General features: G+C 53.4%; 9 protein-coding genes across 9 annotated transcripts; 8 read left to right on the top strand and 1 right to left on the bottom strand.

Annotated features, from left to right (window-relative positions):
* The first annotated feature begins 440 nt into the window (after positions 1 to 440).
* Positions 441 to 1,211, top strand: N656DRAFT_155196 (uncharacterized protein). The gene has a single exon (XM_064808681.1). It carries the CDS (start codon positions 523 to 525, stop codon positions 940 to 942), a length of 420 nt encoding a protein of 139 aa, XP_064668903.1. The 5' UTR covers positions 441 to 522; the 3' UTR covers positions 943 to 1,211.
* Positions 1,196 to 2,277, top strand: N656DRAFT_155355 (uncharacterized protein). The gene has a single exon (XM_064808684.1). The coding sequence runs from the start codon at positions 1,481 to 1,483 to the stop codon at positions 2,126 to 2,128; it is 648 nt and encodes a 215-aa protein (XP_064668902.1). The 5' UTR covers positions 1,196 to 1,480; the 3' UTR covers positions 2,129 to 2,277.
* On the top strand, positions 2,212 to 3,134 carry N656DRAFT_155291 (uncharacterized protein). The gene is made up of 2 exons (XM_064808682.1): positions 2,212 to 2,369; positions 2,727 to 3,134. The coding sequence occupies exons 1-2, from the start codon at positions 2,294 to 2,296 to the stop codon at positions 2,960 to 2,962; spliced, it is 312 nt and encodes a 103-aa protein (XP_064668901.1). The 5' UTR covers positions 2,212 to 2,293; the 3' UTR covers positions 2,963 to 3,134.
* N656DRAFT_155292 (uncharacterized protein) lies at positions 3,135 to 4,219 on the top strand. Its single transcript, XM_064808683.1, has 2 exons — positions 3,135 to 3,539; positions 3,613 to 4,219. Exons 1-2 carry the CDS (start codon positions 3,306 to 3,308, stop codon positions 3,961 to 3,963), a joined length of 585 nt encoding a protein of 194 aa, XP_064668900.1. The 5' UTR covers positions 3,135 to 3,305; the 3' UTR covers positions 3,964 to 4,219.
* A 42-nt stretch (positions 4,220 to 4,261) lies between these two features.
* On the top strand, positions 4,262 to 5,094 carry N656DRAFT_790418 (uncharacterized protein; the record flags this gene model as incomplete). Its single annotated transcript, XM_064816889.1, has 2 exons — positions 4,262 to 4,292; positions 4,745 to 5,094. The coding sequence occupies 2 exons, from the start codon at positions 4,262 to 4,264 to the stop codon at positions 5,092 to 5,094; spliced, it is 381 nt and encodes a 126-aa protein (XP_064668899.1).
* A 3,070-nt stretch (positions 5,095 to 8,164) lies between these two features.
* On the top strand, positions 8,165 to 9,825 carry N656DRAFT_780576 (nucleotide-diphospho-sugar transferase). The gene is made up of 2 exons (XM_064815409.1): positions 8,165 to 8,446; positions 8,526 to 9,825. The coding sequence occupies exons 1-2, from the start codon at positions 8,345 to 8,347 to the stop codon at positions 9,420 to 9,422; spliced, it is 999 nt and encodes a 332-aa protein (XP_064668898.1). The 5' UTR covers positions 8,165 to 8,344; the 3' UTR covers positions 9,423 to 9,825.
* Positions 9,826 to 9,860: 35 nt separating this feature from the next.
* N656DRAFT_790416 (Nucleotidylyl transferase) lies at positions 9,861 to 11,968 on the top strand (the record flags this gene model as incomplete). The annotated part of the gene is made up of 8 exons (XM_064816888.1): positions 9,861 to 9,986; positions 10,107 to 10,216; positions 10,306 to 10,383; positions 10,446 to 10,733; positions 10,795 to 10,905; positions 10,982 to 11,273; positions 11,313 to 11,489; positions 11,636 to 11,968. 8 exons carry the CDS (start codon positions 9,861 to 9,863, stop codon positions 11,966 to 11,968), a joined length of 1,515 nt encoding a protein of 504 aa, XP_064668897.1.
* Positions 11,969 to 12,730: 762 nt separating this feature from the next.
* N656DRAFT_711721 (glycerol kinase-like protein) lies at positions 12,731 to 14,618 on the bottom strand (the record flags this gene model as incomplete). Its single annotated transcript, XM_064811761.1, has 3 exons — positions 12,731 to 13,149; positions 13,207 to 14,207; positions 14,290 to 14,618. The coding sequence occupies 3 exons, from the start codon at positions 14,616 to 14,618 to the stop codon at positions 12,731 to 12,733; spliced, it is 1,749 nt and encodes a 582-aa protein (XP_064668896.1).
* Positions 14,619 to 16,460: 1,842 nt separating this feature from the next.
* Positions 16,461 to 18,706, top strand: N656DRAFT_733907 (kinase-like protein). The gene is made up of 2 exons (XM_064812688.1): positions 16,461 to 16,986; positions 17,041 to 18,706. Exons 1-2 carry the CDS (start codon positions 16,703 to 16,705, stop codon positions 18,323 to 18,325), a joined length of 1,569 nt encoding a protein of 522 aa, XP_064668895.1. The 5' UTR covers positions 16,461 to 16,702; the 3' UTR covers positions 18,326 to 18,706.
* The last annotated feature ends 98 nt before the right edge of the window (positions 18,707 to 18,804 follow it).

Here is an 18,804-nt window from a genome sequence, read left to right as displayed (position 1 = left end):
TAGTGTCCGTCCGAGGATGCGAGGGCAGCGAAGGCGGGTGAGTGGGTAGGGGGAGAATGGGAGAAAGAGGGAGGCGGGATCGTGGATATGGCGCCCCCAACGGACTGGCGTGCCTGGTCCCATCTTGCCTTTCATGCACGACGAAGGCGTACGGAGTACAGCTGGACGGATGCCTCGCCAAGCATACACGTCTTCGTTCGACTTGCTGCTCTATCTCCCATTTTCTTCCCGCTCATGGCCGGCGGAAAACCCGCCAATCCGGTCCCAATTAGACGGCCGGACTGTTATGACGCGCCCGCCGCCATAGTCGCGATTATCCGGACGGGGTCATGCTTCCCTGTTAGTTATACAGCATAGGCGCCTTCCTCTGGCGTGGGGGATCATTGCTTCTTAACGGCGCCTAGCTCGGAAGCTGATTCGGTTGGAAGCTGGCCGCAGAGAGAAGATATCGAGCACCTTTTGAGCTGCCCACAGTCGCCTTATCTTGTTCGAGGGAATGGTTCGCGAGCTACCTGAGCTTTGATGTCCGCGTATATGGCACAAACAACACGCCCTTCGCTAATGTTGCGGCTTCTTGCTCTTCTCGATTGTCCTCTTTCGTTTCATCCATCGGACCCAGGTGCTTCCGGAGCGCTCCGAAAGTGTAAACATGGCCGCGGTAATGGGCCTGATGATGGGCCTAGGGGCGGTATCCGGATGACGGCAATCAGTGAGTGGTGCCGAGGGCATCGAAATGAGAAGGTTGCATCACAGAGGCCTTTTACGTGCATCTGGGCGGTACAATTGCTGTTGTGTAATTCTTTTATGGATTACGTGAGGGAACTTGGAAACAGGACCAAGTTATGTATGCACTTACAGAGCATTGTACATATGCACATGCTTTCAATGAGGAGGGATTATCGAACAGAGGAACTGAAGGTGCGGCGACGCGTGCGGTCCTAGCCGCCAAACCCGCGGTTACATGTATGTATGTATGTACTTGCTCCCTGACCTCCTCGGTTGTGTCCTATAAATTATCCAGTCGCAGAGTCAACTGAAGGATCTGGCGGTTGAGCCTACCGTACTTCGTCGCTATAGGTACTGTACTTTGTGGGAGATGTGTAACTTTGTCAACGGTTACACGGTGCTCCAGAAGACAAAAAAGGGAGGCCAGCAGAGTGACGTTGCGTTGAGGGGTTGGGTTCGCCCCTCAAACATTTTTTCCCCTTTCTCCCTTCGACACGGCCCGTGTAACCCTGCTGCGGGGCAAATGGGACCCCTCCTGCTCTTTAGCTTATGGAGAAAAAGTCCCAAATCCGTCGATCCCGAGCCCGGCCGTTGAAATTTCGGAGCGGGCACCGGAGCCGAAGAAGTGCCGTACTCTCTCAACCGGAACCATTGTGGTCTGACGTGAGTATCGCTGGGGTAGTTCGCTCTGTATTCCGTGCAATATTCCCATCATGTAAGCAATGCCTGTGTGTTATTTGATGCTGTCATATCGATGATGCAAGAACCGAGAGGCTGCGAATTAAACGGCCGTTGTGAACTAGCTTGGTGCGAGGTCTCCTCGTGGCCCCGTGTTAGTGGCTCTGAAGTTGTTTGTAGTGTAGGTGCTTCGGTTGAGCCACCACACATCGCCGACGGTTGGCCTTCTGCACTCGTGGAAGTGCAAAGTATCCGTGGGATTGGATGGCTCCCTGGACCCAGAACTCTCCTGTTTGTGACTTTGCTGTACGAAATACTAAGTGACCCTCCGTTCCCAACCACTCGGGGCGCACACACTCGCCGCTGCATTACCCGCCCTCGACATGGAAGGTTTTCGAATTCCCAAATTCGGCCTTTGTGCTGCGGAACTTTGGCTTGTTCTTGCCTGTTGCTCAAGCGAGATGTTATCTTGACTCTTGCTCCTGCTGCTGGCCCCCCCAGCTGTTCTTTCTCTTCTTGGCTAGCCCTTCCATGGGGTTGTTTTAGCCCGCCAAATCCCGTGACGCCCACAATTGTCTTTTTTCGTGGAATTCGAATGCCAATTCCCAAAGTCGGTCATGGCCACCGTCTGGACAAATGGCCTCACCAGAAGCATCCCACAAGAGATCTCAATCACCAGCCTAGCCTTACCCCTCCGCCCTCATTCTCTTTATTAGCCTTCTAGGGTCCGAGGCCGATTGCGGGTCATGTTGTGGCTCTCTTACATGTACTTTGTACATACATGCAAGCATTCGCCAGAGTCTATTCGCCATGCATTCCCCTCTCCACGCCACCGACCCATACTTGGGTTCTTGTTTAATATCAAGCAGCAGTGCCAACTCATCATTGCATGAGCGTTAAGGTCGGCTTGTGTCTAACAGTAGCTGCCTTGCGCTCCTATCCTCCATTCAGAGATGCCGCTCGAGGTAAGGGTCTGATGCAGGGCATGCAAGGGTTTGCCGGCCCCAGCCACAGCACTGTTCATGCACCTCATCGCTCTCCTCACCGACCTTCGCGTGCCTCAGGCCAGCCAGCCATTCTCCACGTCTGGCAACTCGCCGTTCGGGTCTTCCATGTTCACCACCGCTCAGGGCGAGTGGGAGATCGGGGGGTCAAGAGTCGCCATCGAGACGAATCACAGCCGCTGGCCTCTCCAATGGGCTCGTGATCCCGACCAAGCGCCAGTTGTTCTTTTTGTCAAGTGTCATCCTCCTGTCCCGAGAGAATCAATTGCTCGCCCCTGATTCGCTCAACCCAAGAGTCGCATACCAAGACTAAAAAAGGTTTCCAGAACCACTTCTCGGTTGTCGGCGGTGACAGGAACACGATAGTGACAGACGAATCGCCCTTGATCCCCGCGGGGCATGGCCCACAAATGCGTCTCCGAACTTCCCATGTTTGCAGCAATGATTTGGAGACCTGCGTCTTCGCTACCTCGCTAGCTTTTTGGGGCAACCGACTTTGTCCTGCTCCCGCCTGGCTCAAATGCAACCTACGTACTCGGGCGGCGTTGCTCTAGTGCTCGCCATCCGTTACTTACATGCTTGTTATTGTCAACCCACGGCGACACTTGGCTGCGGAATCATGTACTCCCCGGGCAATGCCGTTGTGGATGCCACGGTTCCTCTTTGTACCAAGCGGTACAAAACTACATCTGGTCGATATGCTGCAGCTGCATTAGTGGCCGCCAGATGAATCTCGGAGGAGTGTTGTCCCCCGTCTCTCTCCCCAGCCTGTCGTCTACTTCCAGGTTCTTGTTTTGCGAACCAGGCAATCCCTTCCTCTCCTTCTCGAGACTACCAGAAAACGGGTTCTGACCGGGCCAAGCTTGTCAGCACAACAACAAAGGCTGCCGGGTCATTATGTATTCAATTTTCTCTCAGTCTCCTTTCCCCCTCTCGGTTTTCCTAAAGCTCGTAAGCACATTGGCTTCACCTAGCCCATTTTTGCCACCTCATTACGCCCAGGGCTGCATATTCTACAGCCTTTTTACCCACGTAATGCCCCTCGCAGTCCCAAACAGAGGACGGATTGCGAGGGGGGTTGTGGACAGCAAGAAGCGTTCTTCCGGGCTGCGGGAGGACCAGGCGCGGCAGGTACATACACCACGAACAAGTACAGCACCGTGGTGCTGGGGCCCTTGTCCTTCCCTGACCGGACTTATCAAAGGAGAGCTCTCTTCCAAGACGATGCATCCCTCATGGGTTGGTGTGGAGTTGGCCCGGCCCCAGCAGTCGTATCAATGGCAACGACACGCGCCAACACATCAAGCATCAAGATGGGTCACACTTTGAGCCGCATCTCTCAGTCGACTTGCATCTGATGAACCCTTCTTTCGTCTCCGTCTTGCTTGCCGTCATTCCCTGTTGCATCCGTCTGTATCTGGACATTCGCCATCACTTGCCCCGCATCCACGCTCCCCATCACTGCAATAAAGCACACATGTCTCGCTGGTGCTGGCCCAGGAACCTCCCTTCCCTGCGTCCGAGCCTTGGATACGTAGCACATCATCAGCCTTGACTTCTACAACCGCCTCACTCGCACCTCCATCCCGTCCGTGGGACAAGCACTTTCGCCCCGGGCGTTGCCCCTTACTTTTTTGCCTTGTGTGCTTTCTATACCCCATTGCCCACTTGGTTGGGCTCGATTGCATCGCATCGTACGGAGTCCCGGATCTCGACCCGCGGCTTGTTCTGTTTCTGGCGTCCAACGGTTTTTCTATTTTGTTTTGTTTGCCTCGGCCCGCCAGGCTTGCCCCTTTCAGATCCGTTTCCCGGTCCTACAAGTCACAGCGCACCCATTGGAAGCAATTGGCACAATGGGCGGCTTCTACATTCAGTATCTAGAGAGTAAGTCCTCAATTGACTTATATTTGGGGGTTATATCGCTTGTCCCTGGCGTCTTCGCCGGCTTTGATCACACGTCATCCCTATTATGGTGGGGCGCCGCTGAGAAGGATGCCATCCGTACACCTCATCGGTGCCTGACCCCCGCACCACATATCCAAGACAGAGAGCTAGCTCCTGCTGCTCCTGCTTTCGATGTTGGAACCCCTGACCACCACAACCCTAAGCCCTGTTACTTGTTGATCTTGTTTCTCCCTCCTCTGTCCGTTCCATGCACGTTGTAGGGCTGAGGAGCGTTTATGTCGGGCTGCCATGCAGATTTGCTTCGCGCCGTCCAAGTCTTGCAACCCCCCTTCACCATCAACCCCCTGAGTCTTGTGCAGCGCAGGGATACCCAACTGGCACGCAATTGGCCGGTAACCGGGATCCAAGGGCTAACTGAGGATGCCTTGCAGGTCTCTGCCGGCGACGCGGATGGCATGACCCCATGTATGAGTGCTACCGGGACGCCAATGGCTATACCTGCCTGGTCCTGGTCAATGGCCGCGAGTACCAGACGGATCTCGCATATGAATCGGGCAAGCTTGCCCAAGAGAATGCGGCCATGCGCGCCTTTATGGTCTGCCGGAACTTCTCGGTCAATGGGGGCATGCTCGCCCGCAATGGCATCGTCCAGGGTCTACCTGCAGACGAAAGTAGCCGCAAGTCTCGTAAAGGCAGCCGCCACACGTCTTCCTCCAATCACGGACACAGCCGCAGATCTGGCAACCACTCCAGCAGCAGCTCAACCGCCTCATTGGAATGAAACCAGGGAAGAGCCGCACTTTCTGTGCGACAAAAGGGCAAGCCGCCCCTCCGGATCTTGACCCCTGCACATTCCCACGGACCGTGGAACGGAAAACCAGCAGCGAACATCGGACCTTTTCTTTTCTGATATAAAATTCTGGGAAGGCTTCACAGCGACGTGGCGAGAGAGACAAGCCGCGGACTATACCCTTGGTGGCAATCAACCCTACTCCAGGCTCAAGCATACCGGAGAACGGGATTGAACGAAGTCATGACTTTCTCTTTGCTCTGGGAAAAGCATTCTTTTTCTTCTCTGTTTTCCTGCATCTCGACACGACATGATTGAACGACCGTTATGACAAATCTAGACAAAGTTTCAGCATTTAACGACTATCTCTCTTTTTTCCCTCGCGCCAGGATGGTTACTTAGGCCTGGTCCTCTTGGGTTGGCCGTCCGTTCAGAGCTACATAGTTTTGACCTTGGACCTTGGCTTTAGTATACTTTGCTTCTTGAGAGAAAGACTTTGATGACCTAGGCCACTGTCGCCTACATTCCACCCTGCTGGGAATCACAGGACCAGCCGGACACGAGAGACGGGCACCACGGACGAGTTCGGCAACAAAACTTCTGGAGGCAACTCTTGCTTGCCACCCGGTGCCATGCCAAAAGAAGACGTTGCATGGATTGGAGATATTGATCCAGGTGGCAGATGTGTAGGGCTGTTTCTTTTAGATCCCCTTCTCATGACTACTTTTATTCTAATCCTCTCTCTTCTGCGGGCACCGAGCTGGCTGCTCGTATCGTGTCATCGGAATCGGAAACGAATATGACACTTCTGCTCTTGTTTTCTTCTACTTATTCCCCACCGATCAGGCGGCCGTCCTTGTGTGGCTGGGATCCAACTGGTTCATTTAGATAGCCGTTGTTGACAGCTCAATGTGGGGAGGGCGAGAGGTGCCTATTTCTGTCTCTGAAGAAGAACTTCCCCTCTTCGAACGTGGGAAAAGTTGCCCGGATGCCTTTCATCATGTGTTGGAGCAAATGGGGATGCTACTTATACAGTTCTAATGACTTACGATGACGATGACGATGATGAATCACTACAAGTACACCATACATGAATACAAGAACACCTGATATATGATGCTGCGTTTGGATTCTCAAGCGTTCAGCGGCCAGAAGTGCGTCGTTGGTTTCCTAGGATTGGAAGAAAGCCTTTAACTAGGTAGCTGTGTTCACCATTCGGCTCGGCGTATGTGTGCTGCATTCATCTACTTAAAAAAGGTGAGGCACCAGGGGCATGATGCAAGAGTAGATTACATACATACATCGATAGATCTGCGATCCGGTTATACACCGTCAGCCCACGAGCTTGGCGGCTGAGGGTAACTCCGGCTGTTGTTGGTGATGTTCCCCCGGAAGTCAGAGTGCTGCTAGCCGTGGTGTACACCACATACCGTGGACTTGGAACCCCTCTTTGTGGTTACACGGCACTACCAGATCCGGATCATCGGGTCGGGTTTGAGTGGTTTAGAAATTCGGGATGGGTCGGATATAAAGCGGGCTGTATCTCGGGAAGGAGATCACGTTACGTACTGTAGATGTCGAGGCAGTGTAGCATCTGGATGGGTGGGGTCAGTGTAGGTGTCGAAGCACTGTGGAAGGCTGAGTTTGCCCGGGGGCTGGGAATGTGAATCGGTCCGTCACAGCATCATTCAGTCTTCGGCTCGAGTGTCAAGGCAGTTGCTGGGTCTTGTTTGATGTCCTGGGGCACTGCTCTGAGTGGTCGGAGTTCGCCGAGCTGAGATTCGAGTTGTCTGATATTACTGTAACCTTTGGGAAATCGTTCTTTATTGTTAGTTGGCGTTGCGAGACGGTAATCAATGAATGTCTTTTGAGAAGACACGAGACTCCTCTGGCAACATCCATGTCATCTGCGGTGGTTTGGTGATCTGGTTCGTCAGCAATCGATGTGTCGGAGGACCAATGTGAAATGACTGCGGTGCGGTGCCTTTCAAGAAGTCAACGTTGATGTCCATTCGTTGCCCAGACCGGCTTGAGCCCGCCGCGCGGGCATTTCCTACATAATAACGCCCGCTAATGTTAGTCCAACGTGGGGATGATGAAGCAGGTGACTCCCGGCTCGGGGACGACTGGCAGTCTCGCCTTTTTCCTGTTGAACGTTCGCCGTATTCCTCCAAGATTTCGAACAAGATACGGAGGTACGGATATATATGCAACTCATTGCAGAAATAGCTAATGCAAGACGTCGAATGTATCCTGAGTCCAAACTGGCCATTGACGGAGAATTGTTGAATACCAGACATGCTCGTATCCGTAGTTCAAGTACAAAAATAATCGTCCTCAATGGAAGTCCCCTGAAATCTGATTCAATCAATATCGAGTTCAGAACTCAGGTATCCACATCGAAGCCCCCTGCTGGTGAGCGGGCCCAATCTCGGCAGGAAAGGAGTTGTTTGATTGGCTGGTAGACCGGCATGTGGCCCAATGATCGTGGCACACAGGCCACATTGCACCACCCGCCAATCTCGCTGGCTGCCCCTGCCCAAACCCACCTCAAAACGGCTTGCACAGTCCTCAAGCCTTGCTGCAGGCCGTCGTGAGCACTGGAGCACTGCATCTGTTCAGGGGGTGTATGAATGCGTGTGCAACGCGGAGGCCACTAACTTACACTAGAGAGGGGGATCCCACAAAAATCTCCAAGCTCCAGAGTGTCCTTCTCGTGTCTCCTGCATACCGTGTCGGCTTTGTCCAAGAAACACAACTGTGTGTGTCTTGCCACTTCGCTTGGATTTCGCGGCCTCGTGATAGCGTATCTGCTTCCCTCTCCCGTCTTCTGCCAGGTCGTATCAACTTAAGCTTCTGGCAGTTGCTCCTGGGCTGAACTTGCCTTTCGATCCTACTTCTTTCTCACTTCTCTACGCTCATTGAATACTATTCTGACTCCCGCTTCGCTCGTTCACCAACAGCAAACATGAAGGGTAGGCAAACCCCCAGCAGGCACTGCTGGGTCAGAGACTGGCACTGACAACTTTGTCCCGCTTGCAGCTTTAATTCTAGTCGGCGGTTTTGGCACCCGCCTGCGCCCTCTTGTATGTTCATCCTCGGCCGATGCCCGACAGCTTGTCGCTCATGGGCGCCAACCGCCCCGCGGCCTGCTTTATACCGCTGCCGGCGATAATGGCTAACAGTGCCTCTATAGACCCTCACTCTGCCAAAGCCCCTGGTCGAGTTCGGCAACAAGCGCATGATCCTGCACCAGATCGAGGCCCTTGCTGCCGCCGGTGTCACCGACATAGTCTTGGCCGTGAACTACCGCCCTGAAATCATGGAGAAGTATCTGGCCGAGGTTGGTGCTTTTTCTTTGGATTCACAAGCCTGAGTTGTTGGAGTGATGCGCACGGCTAACCCCCTTTCCTTTGCAACAGTATGAGGAGCAGTTCGGCATCAACATCACCATTTCGATCGAGAGCGAACCTCTGGGCACCGCCGGCCCCTTGAAGCTTGCTGAGCGCATTCTACGAAAAGATGACACACCATTTTTCGTTCTAAACTCCGATATCACATGCGAGTACCCCTTTAAGGAGCTTGCCGAGTTCCACAAATCGCATGGCGACGAGGGCACCATAGTCGTGACCAAGGTGGAGGAACCGTCAAAGTACGGCGTCATCGTCCACAAACCAAATCACCCCTCCCGTATCGACCGCTTCGTTGAGAAGCCGGTCGAGTTCGTCGGCAACCGCATCAATGCCGGCATTTATATCTTCAACACATCGGTGCTAGACCGCATCGAGTTGCGACCAACATCCATTGAGCAGGAAACGTTCCCGGCCATGGTTAAAGACGGCCAACTACACTCGTTCGACCTCGAAGGTTTCTGGATGGATGTTGGCCAACCCAAGGACTTCTTAACAGGCACCTGTCTATACCTGTCGTCGCTCAGCAAGAAGGGCTCGAAGTTGCTCACGCCGCCTACGGAGCCGTACGTGCACGGCGGGAACGTGCTGATTGACCCCTCGGCCAAGATCGGCAAGAATTGCAGAATAGGGCCAAATGTGACCATCGGCCCAGATGTTGTGGTAGGCGACGGGGTCCGGCTACAGCGCTGCGTGCTGCTCTCTGGGTCAAAGGTCAAGGACCACGCCTGGGTCAAGAGCACCATTGTCGGCTGGAACAGCGTTGTCGGGAAATGGGCGCGCCTCGAGAACGTGACGGTCCTGGGAGACGACGTCACCATCGGCGATGAGATCTACGTCAACGGCGGTAGCATCCTGCCGCACAAAACCATCAAAGCTAACGTTGACGTGCCTGCCATCATCATGTAAACAGATATCTGATTCATCTGACCGACGTGGTTCACGAGGTAACGTTCCGATGTCGCCCTGCTGGTCTCGAGCGCCCTCACCCTAGTATTCTCCTTCTGCGCGTTCGAGATGGAAAGCGAATACTGCCTTCAACTCCTTCTGCGTATCACTTTCCCCCGAAGACGGAGGCGGATTATTTCACCGCCCGCATTCGGAGACACAACTCTCCCCTTTTCCGCTTCCCCCTATTTCCTGCTGGATAAATACACCGCCGAACCGCGCAACGACGGCCTGGCGTCAAGTCATGAAGCAAACCGTGTCGACTTGATTCGTTTGTTGGCGCCAAATAATGAGAGTCAGAACGTAATAAGGAGATTTGGGACTAATGGTGGAACCTCTCTGCTGCTAGACGGGTAAAGGAGGAAAAAAAGGAGAATTGGGAAATACTAAGTCCTTGATATGGTCGTTGAGCTCGGTGGTTTGTTTGGTGCTGGTGGTGGTGTAATTCAGGGAACTGCGTTGAAGCTCGGGATGCCAGCTATGTTGCCTCACCATAGTACCGTTACCAAGCAATTGAGGTTTTGTGTGCGTGGCCTGGTGTCCTTATCACCATATCTTTAATTTCGGCACGAGCAAGGTGATCTGGGATCTGAATGGGTCAGTGGCATTGACTCCGGCTGAGCAAGAGTCAGATTTCCCGGGCAGCTTCGTCATCAGTTGATCTCCGCTGGCAAGGATATATGGACTGCCCTGCGGACAAACAAAGTCGCCAATGGCATCGTTCGCAAAGGCAGCCTACCTAACGTGGCGCGTTGGTTTTCTTTTGTCGAGCCAGTCATCCCGAGATACAAGGGGAGATCAGGGCAGCACCGGCCAGAAAGAAAGAGAAGCGTGCCGCAGCCAGCAAAGCTGGGGGCAGCTATAACATTGGGCTGAAGACTGAGGAGAACGGTGTGGTAACGCGGTTTCCACCGGAGCCATCGTGAGATCTCCAGTCATACTCCCATTAACACGGCAGGTAGTTGCACATTGGCCATGCCAAAGCCGCATTCTTAAACGACTATTTCGCCCCGAAGCATTTGATGGCAAGCTCATTGTTCGCTTCGATGACACGAACCCGGCCAAGGAGAAGCAGGAATTGAGGACTCTATCATGCAAGACCTGCATCTACTCGGTCGGTATTAGGCCGGACCGTGTGGCGTACATCCAGCAGTTGTACGAGATCTGTCAGCGTATGATAGCCGAGGGAAACGCCTACGCCGATGATACGGATCCCGATGTCCAAAGGGCGGAGCGACTCAATCGTCTTCCTAGCAAGCGACGAGACCGGCCGTCAGCAGAGAGCTTAGCTACTTATCTTCAAGGAGATGAAGGATGGAACCGACTTTGGCAGGAAGCACTGTATAAGAGCTCGGATTGCATTCGACTCGGTGAACGGTGCGATGAGAGATCCGGTGATATACTGTTTCCCAAATATAAGTCCGACGAAGGCCAGGAGCTTGAGGTAATTCCTCACCACCGCACTGGCGGGCCTGGGACATCTATCCTACTTGTGACTTCGCCTGCTCGATCATCGACAGCATCGAAGGCGTTACCCATGCCCTCCGCACAACCGAGTACGCGGACCGCAATGCCCAATATCAATGGTTCCTCAAGACCTTGAAGCTCCGGCCCGTACAGCTCTGGGACTTTGTCCGTATTAACTTCATTCGCACGTTCCTTTCGAAGCGGAAGCTCACCAAGGTAGTCGATACCGGAATAACTGGCTGGGATGATCCGCGTATGCCAACGCTCCGTGGCATCCTTCGCCGCGGCCTTACCGTCCCTCCCGTCCGAGATTTTATGTTGAAGCAAGGCCCCAGTCGCAACGCTGTCGCTATGGACTAAACCATTCTTTGGGCGACAAATAAGAGAGTGATTGACCCTGTGGCTCCTCGACATACGGCTGTCGAGACAAAGCAGATGGTTGTGGCGGCCGTTCGAGGTGGTCCTGAAGCACCCTATTCTAAGGAAAAGCCCAAGCACCCAAAGAATGCAGCCGTCGGGACCAAGTTGGTCAAGTATGCTAACACGGTACTTATTGACCAAGTAGACGCGGCTAGCTTCTCGATGAACGAGGAGACTACGCTCATAAACTGAGGGAATGCAATCGTTCGCGATATAGTTCGAGAAGGTGCCACTGTCACAGGGCTCCAGCTCGAGCTAAACTTGCAAGGCAACTTAAAAAAAAACAGACAAGAAGGTTGGTTACATGGCTTGCTAAGGGAGGAAGCGCCCTCGTCGATGCCGAGCTCTGGGAGTTTGACTACCTCCTGACGAAGGATACGCTGGGAAAAGACGACAAGCTGGACGACTTCCTGACAACCAACACGGCCATCATGACTGAGGCTTTGTGCGATGCCAATCTTGTGGCTGTGGAGCCGAACAGCATCATCCAGTTGGAGCGCAAGGGATATTTCGGGGTGGACAAGGCAGCTGGTCAGGGGCTTCATGGCAAAGCGGTCTTGTTCAGATCCCAACTGGGGCAAAGGACTCAAAGTGGGCTCGATAGAACCTTCGTACTATAATATTGCGCCTTTCGTTTCCTGATGGAGAATCGAAGTGTGCCTTTATGTGACGTATATCTGTGATGTAACCGCAGATCTGCACAAGTTGCATACAGATCTCAGATCCACCAGGGGCTGTCCATGAGGTGCCTGACTCTTCCATGTGGCAAAGTCGAACCGTTGACGCTTGCGATGTCAGGTACATACCATTGTTGATTAGGACAAATCGGGGATCATAAATCTCCCGGGTGGTTGACATCATAACCACACCCCAGATGGGATGACGGCGCTGCCCGTGTTTGACAGGCACGACACGATACGCTGCAGCTGAGCTATGAGTCCTAGAGCCAAGGGGCGTCAGGAACACCAAATAAAGCTCATGTTGTTCATGCCAGCTACATGCTCCATTGTACTAAAGGTTAATCACAGCTAAGGCTAGATAAAGTGCGACCAAACCGGTACAAAAGTGGAGGCATGTTGTAGTCCACATTGAACTCCATTATGCTATTAGCGAATAATAGTATACAGACCGAAGACTTCCAAGTCATGGTCATACAGCCGTCTCCTTCCGTCTGGATCGGCTATTGGTAAGACATATTGAACCTGACGGTACGCAAGCTGGCCAGACGCCCTAGCGCCGAGCCATGACAGGAAAATTCTTTGAAATCCAAAAAGCAATGCAAACCATCCAATCCTGTATCATCATAACCGTCATAAGCTGAAGCCGCCAACCTAGGAGGGAATCTCCAAAACAGGAAAGCAGCCCTCTCCGTCTTCCCCTGGTCACTCCCCCTGGTCCTTGACCCATCCCCTACTCATCTCGACAGCCTGTTCCCATTTTCTGAATAGCTTTTCAGCTTTGTCCCTCTTCATAATGGGCTGGAAAACCTTGCGGCCAGCCCGGTTGACCTCTTTGAGATCATCCAGCTCGCGCCAAACACCTGTGGCAAGCCCGGCAGCAATGGCAGCGCCCAGGGCCGTCGTTTCGCGCATGAGCGGGCGGTCCACGGGGATACCGCTGATATCGGCTTGCGTCTGCATGCACAGGTCTGAGTTGGAGAGGCCTCCGTCGACTGCAAGAGACTCAAGCTTGTGCCCCGAATCCTTCTCCATGGCTTCTAGGATGGCTCTGGTCTGATAGCAGGTCGCTTCGAGGGTGGCGCGGGCAATGTGGGCTTTTGTCGTGTGTTGAGTGATGCCGACTGTAACACATTATTAGCGGTGGGATGAGGGAGCACGGAAGGAAGGCGTAGGCTTACAGAGCGTTCCCTTGGCATCGTCAATCCAGTAAGGAGCGAAGAGGCCGCTGAAGGCCGTGACGAAAACGACACCCCCATTGTCCTTGACCGATTCAGCCAGCGCAGTAATCTCACTAGACTCTTTTACGAAACCGAGGTTGTTCATAAGAAACTTGACGCCAGAGCCGGCGACGGCTATGCTCCCCTCCAAAGCATATACCGGTTTTCTGCCGCGGCCAAAATCATAGGCCACAGTGGCCAACAGGCCGTACTTGGAGATGACGGGCTCGGTTCCGACATTGTACAGGAGAAAGCAGCCGGTCCCGTACGTGTTCTTTGCTTGCCCAGGGCTAAAGCCACATTGTCCCACAAGGGCGCTGGACTGGTCACCAAGACACCCAGCGATCGGGACGCCGGCAAGGGCTCCACTGGCCACCTTCCCGAAGCACTCTGGATCCGATGACGGTACGATCTTGGGCAACTTGATCTTGTTCTTGTCAATGCCAAAAAAGCCTAAAAGCTTGTCGTCGTATTGCAACGTGCGCAAGTTCATGAACATGGTCCTACTGGCGTTGGTACTGTCGGTCACATGAACAGGCTTCTCGGCTCCTGCGCCACCGTTGAGTTTGTAAATCAGCCACGAGTCGACAGTTCCGAAGGCGAGTCGGCCTTCTTCGTAGGCTTGCTTAACCTCGTCAACGTTCTGGAGGAGCCAAAGGAGCTTGACGCTGCTAGGGTAGGTAGACAGGGGCAGGCCGCAAAGCTCCGTCAAACTGTCTGCCATTTCACGGGATTTCAGGTCGCGCACAATAGTCTTCGTTCGCGTGTCGGGCCACACAATAGCGTTGTAGAGGGGCTCGCCCGTGGTGGTGTCCCATACTACTGTGGTCTCGCGCTGGTTGGTGATGCCGATTGACCGGATGTCGGATTTCGAATACCCCAAGTCACCAAACTTGCGCATTGCCTCCTCGATGCACTGCTCAACTGACGAGAGAAGCTCCAAAGGCTCGTGCTCGTGCCATCTGGATTGTAGCGTGTTAGCCTCGAATCCGTGATGCATCTCTGGCCGCAAGAAATACGGGGACAGAGCAGGGGCATACATACCCCGACTTGGGATACAGGTTCTTGAACTCTATTTGGTGGCTCGCAACCGGGTCCCCTTCTCCATTGAAGATAAGGAAACGCGACGATGTGGTGCCCTGATCGATGCTGCCCACGAACCAATGCTGCTTCCTTTCCTCCTCCGTCTCCAGGATGCCCTGCGGTAAGTGGTCCTCGTGGTGGGTGTGGAAATCAGCCGTCCCGTCGATGAGGCTCTTATACGTTGTCCTGGGTTTCTTGAAAACCCGGTCCATGTCCAGTTCGAGGCGAGGATGGCCGGCAACAAAGGTATCCTCAAGGCGTGCTGTTGTGATTTCGCCGGCGTTGCCCATGACGTAGTGTTTATTTAGTTTCTCTACTGGAGACGGGTAGCTGCTGTGGAATAGGCGACGATGTCTGTCCTGGGAGGGTACAAGATGGGCAGACGCGGACGGCCGAGGCACTGCTGATAAAGGCCGATACGGCGGGGTTTGTTGAGGGGTGAGATACGGACGGTTGAGGGAGGAGAAAGGCGGTACGTCATCCAAAGCCTGGCCCTAGCTATTCGCACAGCGGTTCTGCCTAGGCGGGGGGAGGGGGACGATCTTTCCACTGCTGTTGTTACTGCTGCTTCCGCTCCGCAAGGCGCCCGAGACTGATGCTTGAAGTGGCGCTCGACAGTTCCACGGGATGGCAAAATCAATTGTGACAGCTCGAGGGACGAGTGCCCGCAGGAACGGTTGCTGCCGCATTGATAAATGAGTGAGGGGTAGTGTCGGTATTTCTAATCCCGGTGACTTGTCGTGCCTGTTCCGAAAGGTGCTTGGCCGACCTACATAGAGCAATCTTCCGTTCGGCTTAATTTTCTTTTCTTTCCTCCCCTGGCATCGGTAACGTTTAGTGACGACTCGCATTGTGCATTTGCATCCTGCAGCAGTGGAAGCTCTGGCCCGGGCTTGGTATCCACTGTTTAATTAGGTCATTGGTGGAACATTTGCGGGGGATCACATCTTGTGGGGTGTCTCCGATCACGGGAAAGGCAGAGAACTGCCAAGAGAACACCAAGATCCACAAGGACAGAGACGTCTGGAACACCTGCAACCTCAACGATCAGCGTCTTCGAACCCACATATAGGCGTAATGTCGAGTCATCTGACCCCAGCCGAGCCCAGATACTTTTTCTCTCTTCATCTTACGCCTTACCACTTCATCCGGCCTTTTTCAAGTGTATCTATCCCTCCTAGAGATTCAATGTTTGCAATCTTGACATCTGTTATCGAACCGACTGACGGCTGGACCCCGGAGTCTATCCGTAAACGCTTCCACTAAACCAAGCATTGCAGCATAAGCGTGCATTGAGAGACTCTCTTTGATCCACATGATTGCGGAGACACAGCAGGATGGCAGTGGGGATTGTGGCCAGAGCAATCCAGATCTACAAGGCAATGCAGACAAGCATTTGCATGTGCAAGTGGAGAGAGCCGGCTCGGCCGGTTAGAATCCGTTAGAATTCAACCCGAGTCACGGCATTGTGATCTGGTGCAACTGCGCTCATGAAATTGAGGGTGGGAGGTTATATATTCCGAGTCCCAAGCAGCTGTGGTAGGCGTTATCCACGACCCCTGACTTCATTCAGTGTCTGACTCGGGCTATACATTGCAGCCGCGGCCCAGAGACTCGGTAGACTCTAGGCTGGACTAAAGAGTGTATGAGATATGCAAAAGAAAAATAACGAGGACCCCGAGGAGCAAGGGGATGTTGGATGGCAACTTGCTAATATCAACAGCTGCAATGACATGAGCACGAATTCCTTTTGATATCAGTTTTCGATGGATCCGTGTTCGCTGTCAAGCATCCATGATATAAGCCGGCACAAGCCTAACACATCCTTACTTGGAAAGAGCCACCTGGATTCTTCCGACGCAACTTCCTCATACGAGGGAAAGCTCCTCCTCAACTTCTCAAGGAGTCCGATGACCATCAGGCACCAGTTTTCAAACAATGCCGCACAATGCCTGGTAGCTTTAGATCAGCGGGATTAGGGGGCTCCATACCTCACCCAACCTCAGTCCTCAGCACATTCCAGGCATTCCTCTTCGCAGTTCTTCTCCTAACAAATATCGAACTTTGACTCAAATCGAACATTTCAATATCTAGCTCCTAGGACCCCTAAGATCGGAGTCAAACTCGGTCATTTGCCAGATTGCGACCTGCTTAGAGCAACGAGACCACGCGGCGCCCGCTCTTGCTGCTAGTATCAGGCAGCAACCAGCTGAAACCTGTTCGGGACATGGTGATGTGCGCTGAATCACAGATTCGCAATCGTCGACCTTGATGGTGACTCAGTAAACTAGTTGGCAGATGCCACCGACGCGCTCCGGACGCCCTCCCTGGCACGACAGATACTTTCATTCTCTTCTCGTTTCCTACCATCCTGATGTCGCTCCCGTCAAGCAGCAGCTCACAGCCACAAATCATCCCCTTGAGTGATTTCCTAAGTTCCGAGAATGACCGTCATTTTGTTTGGGACGACGCCGACCGAGAGACGTCTGAACGTTGGACCAAGCCTGTGGAGGAAGTGAAACTCGATCCGCGCAAACACAAGGTTTTCCATCATTGCAACAAGGAGTATCTCAGACCGCCGAGCCCCTTCATCCAGCAAGGGCCCGAGCTGGGCGAGTCGGGATCAACCGTCGTCTACAAGGTTACTGCCCCCGAAGGGTACGCCTCCTGCTGCTTCCAGCAAGTCTGAGTGACATGGCTAATTGATATTAGGTCTGGCATGACTCTGCCACTCGCGCTCAAGGTGATTATATGCAAGGAGAATTCTCGCCCGCCGGGGCCTGACAGCAAAGTCCGCAAGAAAGCCCTGGCGGAAGTCAAGAACATGGCTAGTATCAGGCACCCACACATCGTCGCATACGTAGCCTCGTTTGAGGACTACTGTATTGAGACTCGTGGGGTTAAGCCGCGACGAGGGCTGCGTGCCAAGGCTCGACCGTTTTCGCTGTTCACGGTCAACCAACAGATCAAGCGCCACATCCTAGGTATCGCCATGTATCCTCCTGGCCAATGCAATCTGCATACCTTCATGGCTGAGGTCTTTCATAGCCCAAAGGAATCAAAAGAGTGGATGCTTGCACACCTGCATACTTACTTCGGCTGCCTGTCACAAGCCGTGGCGTACCTTCATGACCAAGGCGTCAGAATCCGGCACAAGGATATCAAGCCGGAAAATGTCATCATCGACGACTTCGGCCTTCCTATCCTCACAGACTTTGGGCTGTCCAAACACTTCGAAATAGGCCAGTTGTCCGAAGGACCAACTCCGAAGACGCTCAAATATGCCGATCCCGAAGCCATGCACGAGACATCGCGAGACGTCAGTTCGGACATCTTCTCCTTAGGATGTGTCTTCCTGGAGATGGCTACCGTGCTGCTGGGCAAACCGCCTGCCTTTGCAGAAGAACAGCTCCGAAAACGCAGAAACAACAACAGCGCGAATGTTGACGGGGAGGAGCGGTTACCGTTAGTAGGAGGAGGGGAAGGACAAACCGATGGCAACTACGACGGCGATGAAGAATTCAAATATTCGGAATGCATTCCTAGACTTAACGCCTATATAATGCTCCTCAGATCCTGCGTGATTAGCCACGGGGGCCAGCGACGTGGATCGGTAGAGGCCGTCATTCAAGTCCTGCCTCACATCCGCCGCATGATGAACGAGGATCCTACAAACCGGCCAAGGGCCCAAGACTTATACCCCTTGTTCAGGCACCTGTATGACGTCTACGACTACCCCGGGCCTTGCCCAAACTGTGAGGCGGAGAGGGCTACCGGACAGGCGATTCCATCGCCTAAGAAAGGGGCGGTGCCTGGTGCGAATGGGATGGCCGGGCCGGGGACTGGGAGTCAGGGCTCGAACGGCGGCAGTCCGTCATTTGATCGGGGTAAAAGGTCCATGTCCAGGGTGAACAGTTTGGCCAGCTTAAAAAGCTTGAAGATTGGTGCTCTTGTTCGGCAAGGGTCGGATCCAAGTGCCATACGGTACAGACGGTAACAGGGTTATTGTAGGGAGTTGTTGTAGCCCTCAACGGGCCGGTTGGATCAATCATGGTTCCTGAAATGGCACACAGGCTCAGTATACGATACAGGCCTGTTATCTCTCCTAGTTTGATAACCCAGACTCGTTCCATTATTCCCCTAGTATACTTGTTGCATCAGAAGGTTTTTTATTTCCCCGAGACTCCGTCAGCATAAGGCATAATTCTGGTGGGACAGCAGCGATCGAAGTTGGAAACGGCCGTGATTAACGACAATAGTGCGGTGGATAGGTACATGGCATGCCGTACAGACAATGAATACGACCATGTAGATCCAGGGATTCGAGACATTGTCCCTAGAGTCACTTGAAAAGGAGATGACCGAAATAGCTGCTGGGCTTGATATCTACTACTAGTAGAACCGATCACGTCGTAAGGAACTACCTGAGCCATCCTCCCAGAGGCTACCTGAGCCATTCAACCGCTTTACCCGAAA

This window comes from Canariomyces notabilis (assembly GCF_033297395.1).
Source record: "Canariomyces notabilis strain CBS 508.74 unplaced genomic scaffold N656scaffold_15, whole genome shotgun sequence".
NCBI lineage: Eukaryota > Fungi > Ascomycota > Sordariomycetes > Sordariales > Chaetomiaceae > Canariomyces > Canariomyces notabilis.
This window is presented reverse-complemented; position numbering and strand designations above follow the sequence as displayed.